General features: G+C 43.6%; 1 protein-coding gene across 1 annotated transcript; it reads left to right on the top strand.

Moving 5' to 3' along the window:
* Nucleotides 1-1,263: 1,263 nt before the first annotated feature.
* Nucleotides 1,264-6,390, top strand: irf8 (interferon regulatory factor 8). Its single transcript, XM_053865007.1, has 8 exons — nt 1,264-1,497; nt 2,312-2,495; nt 2,970-3,067; nt 3,233-3,290; nt 4,242-4,289; nt 4,531-4,920; nt 4,991-5,106; nt 5,871-6,390. Exons 1-8 carry the CDS (start codon nt 1,327-1,329, stop codon nt 6,054-6,056), a joined length of 1,251 nt encoding a protein of 416 aa, XP_053720982.1. The 5' UTR covers nt 1,264-1,326; the 3' UTR covers nt 6,057-6,390.
* Nucleotides 6,391-6,607: the final 217 nt, after the last annotated feature.

The following is a 6,607-nucleotide window of genomic DNA, read 5'->3' as shown; positions in this document are numbered from 1 at the left end:
CTTTCGCTTTATGTGCAATGGCTCACATGATTAAGTAAAAAAAAAAAAAATCTTTAAGTTCCTGAGAGCGTGAGTGAGTCGTATGTTTGACGGCCCTCACGCTCAACATGATGTTTCCAAAGAATAAAAGATGTTTTGCCATGATTTGTAAATAAGGAAGGCTGTTCTTGTGTGACACACTGATATGTGTTGCCGTCTTCATTTGCAATTCCACGCCACATTTTATTAACAAATGAATACTACGAACTAAAACACCAAGGGCTGTGTACCGCGTTTATGTCGTGGTACTAAAGAAGAAAGAAGAGTATTGACGAGAAGAAGGAGACATGTTGGACGAAGAGAGGAGTGAGGAGCAAGAGGGGCTCAGCACTGAATAGATGCAACAAGTTGCGATGGGAAATGCTGAAGGAAGAAAGTGTGAGGGGTAATTCAAAGTTCGAGCTCAGTTGAAATGGCAACCCTCCAAATAAGACTGGGGAGAAGAAAGCACAGCTTGCAGTGATCGATCGGTTGCAGCCTGCCACATCTTCATGACCTGCATGTCTCCAGGACCCAGAGAGGTGCAGGTCGGATCAGAGCCGACCCTTCTCACCCTGGTCATGGACTGTTTGTTCCTCTTCCCTCTGGCAGGAGGCTGCGGTCCATCCAGACCAGAACCTCCCGTCACAGGAACAGCTTCTTCTTTTATTTTATTTTCTGTCAGCACTTTATTCCAGAACACTTTCCTAGTTGGTGGGCTCCCCACTGACCATGGCAATAAATTGGATTCTGATTCTGATGCTGCGCAATACTGAGTAAACAAATGTAGAAATAAAAGCTGCATTTCAGATGAGGTGAAATTACAGTAAATAATAAAATACAAAGCTTAGATTGTAAAAGATTCAGGTGTATGTTGACTGCAATAACCTTGAAAACACATGAACACGTTCATCGACGCACTTCCGTCAAACTAAACATGACAGAGGCGACCACATGATTTAATACTTTCTCTCTCAAGTGCCGGGGAGGGACGTGAAGTCCCCGCCAAGGTAGCGTAACTTGTGACTCCCCAGGTTGATACGTCGTCTTTTAATGCGTGGGTTCCACGTGTCTCGTGGTATTTCTTGTAAATGCTGGGACTTAAGAGAACTAGCACTTCCGTTATAGGCGGGGCTATCGAGCATCCTAAGCAGCCATTGGCCGAGCCGGCACACGCGCACCCTGAAGTCTCATTCATAAGAAGACACTTGAAGAGGAGCAGGCACTTCATCTCTGTCCGGCCAATAACGGCGCTGTATCTTTTAAACGGACAGCGACGTCTCCTCCTGACAGATAACCCACACAGAGATGTCCAACACGGGGGGTCGGAGGCTGAAGCAGTGGCTGATGGAGCAGCTCCAGAGCGGCCAGTATCCCGGGCTGCTGTGGGAGGACGAGACTCGAACTATGTTCCGAATCCCGTGGAAACACGCGGGGAAACAGGATTACAACCAAGAGGTGGACGCATCCATTTTTAAGGTTTGGCTTTTTTTTGTTTTGTTTAAACAACAATGTCATTGAATGACCTGAACAAGTGATGCAAAACTGAGAACTATATTGGTGTTATATTATAATTTCAAAGTGATTATACTGAATGCAAGTGCATAATAATGACACATATATTTATATACAGATGGTTTTCAAGGCTCTAAAAACCAAATAACTTGGAATTACATGTATTAAAGGAAACTACACAGATAGCCACAGAATATAAATACATTACATAAATTAAAAGTATCTCTGTATCATATAATATGCTTTCAAATGCATGTGAGAGCTTCAGTGAAGTGACAAGAAGCCACATAATGCTCTTATTTTAACTCTTAATAGGCTCCAAATATGTTTACTAATATGCAGCTCATGGCTTCACCTGAGATACATATACAAACCAAATCCTTGTCATGAGCCATTTCTGAACGTAAAACCACATGACATGCAACGAGTAAAACTAATAAATAAAATAGAATGATAACGTATAGAATGTGAAGTATTTACATTAATAGATGCGTAATAAACACTCCATGAAGCTGTGTTTTGGTTGCAGATGATTCTGAAATCTCTCCATGGATCCACACAATACATCTAGTTTAAGTGTTATTACCTCCAGGTCATGATGATTATAAAATAAATATATTAACAGAAGACATTAGAGAATTATCCCCTGACAGACTCCACTTATTTTCACGACAGTGTTTCCAACACTGGTGCTTCTTCCGATGTTTTTGATACCACAATAACAACTAGTGCTGCCACAGAACGGCGGAGCCTCATCCATGGTCTGTTGTGTCCGCAGGCCTGGGCGGTGTTTAAGGGCAAGTTTAAGGAAGGGGACAAGGCCGAGCCAGCGACTTGGAAGACTCGGCTCCGCTGTGCTCTGAACAAGAGTCCGGACTTTGAGGAGGTGACGGAAAGGTCCCAGCTGGACATCTCTGAGCCATACAAAGTCTACCGGATTGTACCTGAGGACGAGCAGAAGCGTGAGTCTCGACCCTAACTCACAGAGCTCTCACATGAATTTTACAGTCGCACACCCTTGACGTTTTTGGAGAAATGTTGCTGATGTGTTTTTCATTTTTTCAATTGAGTGAAATCCTCAATTTAATCTATATTTTCCTCAATTGTTGTTGTAAACAAAACTTATTTCACACTTGAACCTCAAAGATGCATTTGTGTATTTGTCCACTTTTGTGAAAAAGTAAGGATGTTAAAATAAATATTAAAGTGAAAAACATTTTTAAAATTAAAACTTTATTTTACATTATCCTCGTGTCTGTTAATCGTTGACTTTTACTTCTAGCTTCATTGCTGCAGTAATCGTGAACACATTACCTGTTCATAGCACCTAATATTTATTTCTTGCTGCTGCTTTGATCATTCATTCCTTAAATATCTGGAATATATTCCCAGAATGCCAGGGACTAAAAAAAAATGTTGTTTTCTATGGACTTCAGATGGTAAAAGCTCGGTGACAGTGATGACGACTGCTTCCAGCTCTGCTGACATGTGCGCAGACTACAGTCCTGGTGATGCCGACGGACTTGATCGAGATGTAAATATCATCTTTGACCCAGCTTTTATTTACCTTTTATTAAATTTTAACAATTTTTGTAATATATTTCGCAATGCTTTACATCTAACAGTAGTGAACATGACTGCACTTCCGAAAACAATAACTCAGGAGCTGCTTTAGTGACACACTTTTCTCTTCATCCAGGAAGATTTCAAAAACATCCAGACCAGTCCTGAGTACTGGCCCCAGACCACTTTCAACGGTAGGTCAACCATCCACCAGATAACAGGTTCCTGTACTGTTCAGCACTCGTTGTACTCTACAGATAAAATTTAAATAAAGGTTATCTATCAGAAGAAAGAAAGTGAAAGTTGAGTTTGGGCGGGGAACAAAGGCGGAGGTGGACAGGTGTCACGATAAGAAGCCAGGTGATCCAGTCCAGATTTTCAACCGGCTTCAAAGGAGCCCGACTAACTGCGGGGCCACATGTAGCCATTTGCTTTGGCTTGTCCGGCCCTCATGAGATCAGTGTAAAACTATGAAATATTCTTTTATATTCTGTGATATTTAAACAGTCGCCCATTCCTTTAGTTACAAGATATACGTTTCATCTAGGGCAGTGTGTGTGTGAGTGTGTGTGACTGTAGATGTGAAGAGCCTCTAGCCTCTGACCCCCTTGACCCTGTGGAGGGAACAATGTCTCCCACATATTTATGAATTCATAATCTTTATGAAAAAAAATAGTATTTTTGTCGTCACATAAATACACTAAACATATTTATTTATTATATTTTTTCCCCTTTTATGTTTGGTTTTCTGTTCACTTTAATGCTTCTTTTTCTCTATTTTTATCATCAAAATTCACCTTGAACAAAACCAAAAAAAGGCAGTTATAAAGCAGCATTTTTGTGTGCAGCGTTGCGTGGCGGAGTCCCGCAGCAGTGGCTGTTAACACTGGCAAATTCTGATTGCAGCCACACTCCACCGCTGACTCATACCCAAACTCCATCTGTTCCACCTCTGCGTGACATGACATTTGTCCGACCAATATTAAGTGGTGACATGTGTGTGAATGGCTGTTCTCTGCTGGAAGAATTGACTAATATCCTGTAGAAGCTTGTGCTGACTCAGCTGATGTTTTCTGAGCTCTAGAGATGAGCACAACAGTCCTGTTAAACATGACTATATATCTGTCTGTTCCTCCGCTCTACAGCTTTTCCACAACACCAGGAACCGCTACCTTCCAGTCCTCTAAACTCAGGTACTTCCCAACCAACCGTTGAGCTACGATCTCCACTCTGTCACTGGTTTCTCTGTTCCGTCCTTTAAGCTCTTCTCAGTGGCTTCCAGAGTTTTTTTTTTTTATGTTTTTTTGTTTTTAGTTTAAAATAATTGGGGCACTATTTGCGACTGAACTCATCCTGTTCCATCTCAATAAAAGTGGTCTTTCTCAGCTGATATTCTTCTGAAGTTTAAAAGGAGTCCTCTCTCTCTCTCTCCAGCTTCCTCCCCGATGATGATCAGCTTCTACTACGGCGGCAAGCTGATGGGCAACGCACTGGTAACTCATCCTGAAGGATGCCGGATCTCCCCGGCCCACCTGGGTCGCAGCACCCTTTATGGCTCCGACAGCATGCAGAGCGTCCACTTCCCCCCGGCAGAGTACATCGAGTACGAGTGGCAGCGACACATCACACAGAAGCTCCTGGGTCACTTGGAAAGGGGCGTCCTGCTGCGAGCCAACCAGGAGGGCATTTTCATCAAGAGGCTGTGCCAGAGCCGGGTGTACTGCAGCGGCACCAGCGAGGAAGGAACGCAGTTCAGCCCGGCGCCGTGTAAACTGGAGCGGGATGCTGTGGTGAAGATCTTCGACACCGGAAGGTTCCGTCAAGGTGAGCCATGTCGCATCGAGGACGCACGCTTCAGTGGGAAGGTCCAAAGTTTCACACGTCTGTCTTTCAGCTCTGCAGCTCTACCAGGACGGACAGTTTCCGGCACCGGACCCGACCGTATCTCTGTGTTTTGGTGAGGAGCTGCAAGATCCCAGCGCTGCCAAGAGCAAGCTGATCATCGTGCAGGTGAGATGAGCTCTCTCCTTTCCACGCATGAGAAAGGCATGGGAAACACACGCTTCCACTGGAAGCCCAGCACTTCACTTGAAACACCCTCAACGTTAACTCCACAGTTGCAATGGCACCAATAGATGACATGACGGCACATGAAATGGGACAGTACCAGTGAAAACAAGATGGCTGCCAATGAGTTCCAATGCTCCTACAATATTCCATCACTAAACCATCACTGTACGTTCAGGACAATAATAGTGAGCACTGCAGTGGTACGTACGTAGTAGTTATCTTTTCATCTGGAAAACGACTCTCTATATCCAGTAATGTAAAGTCCTTCTCATCCCAAATAGCACTGAGATAGTAGGTCGACACTGCTCTAACAGAACTGTCCAAATTCAGTCCAAAGTTTGTTTGTCTCTGTGGGGAATACAAAGATATCATCATCATGATCACCATCATCTTCATCATCATCATCATCATGGGTGGGGGTGAATGGAGCCAGATGTAACCAGCGAGTCTAATAGTGTTGTGGTACGACATAGTGTAAACATGTGTGTTTAACCAGGCCACTGCAGTTTTATAACTAAGGAAACAATCTGAGCTTCAACATTTAAACTCGTAGAACAACAGCTAACAAAGGTAGCAGGTGTTACGGTGGCTCGGGTAGTCGGGTCAAGTTCACCAGAAGTTCACCCATTTGTCCTTCCAAAACCTGCCGACTGTTCTCACAGTATCTAACTGGCTAACAACAAATCCTCCGTCCTGTCGCACAGATCACGATGGTCAACTGTCAGAACCTGCTGGAGTCAGTCAACACCCGCCGGCCTCAGCCTTACAGCAGCTCCGGCATGGACATGAGCGACGACGCAGCCTCCGACCAGGTGGCTCGCATCTACCTGGACTTGTGCAGCTACAGTGGTCCACAGAGACCGGCCTGCTACATGCCCATCACTGCCTGAGCTCCTGGTGCTGTCATGAAGAACAGTCAGTCCCATGTACAGAAGCCTCTTTTGTAACTTTTTTTCTCATTAACATCGCCATAGTAATACATTATTACTAATGGTCAAAGTTTCTCTTTAATGTTTTTGATACACATACATTGTCTTCAAACCTGATAGTACTTTTTTTTTACTACCATTGCTATTATTGTTTCAGCCGTCTATTGTCAATCCGTGTTGACTAGTTCTGATCAGGAAGGTGGGTCAGTACAGATGGGTTTTACTATCTGTCACATGACCTTTTTTTATGGGTTTTTTTAAAAATGATTTTCAATAAAGATGCTTTTTCACTTTAGCGCCCTGTTATTGTTGTCTGTCCAACACATGCATGAGACAGTCGTTCTCAGCTGTACAACTGAAACAAGAAGAAAACAGAGAATAAACGTGTTCATAATAAATAATCAACTGTGAAAACCCTGCAGTCACGCTAGCACACGTGCAGCAGATGGAAACCCCTTAATGTGTGTTTGTGGTTGTGAGTGCTCATCTATTTGGGGGGAGTTTTTTTTTTG

This window comes from Synchiropus splendidus, chromosome 5, assembly GCF_027744825.2.
Source record: "Synchiropus splendidus isolate RoL2022-P1 chromosome 5, RoL_Sspl_1.0, whole genome shotgun sequence".
Taxonomy (NCBI): domain Eukaryota; kingdom Metazoa; phylum Chordata; class Actinopteri; order Syngnathiformes; family Callionymidae; genus Synchiropus; species Synchiropus splendidus.
The sequence above is the reverse complement of the archived record's forward strand: the minus strand, read 5'-3'. Positions and strand labels throughout refer to the sequence as shown.

Coding starts and splice junctions, on each gene's coding strand:
- irf8 (XM_053865007.1), top strand. CDS start 1,327: ATGTCCAACACGGGGGGTCGGAGGCTGAAGCAGTGGCTGATGGAGCAG. Junction 3,291..4,241: donor GCCCCAGACCACTTTCAACG/GTAGGTCAACCA, acceptor TCCGCTCTACAG/CTTTTCCACAACACCAGGAA. Junction 5,107..5,870: donor GCAAGCTGATCATCGTGCAG/GTGAGATGAGCT, acceptor CCTGTCGCACAG/ATCACGATGGTCAACTGTCA.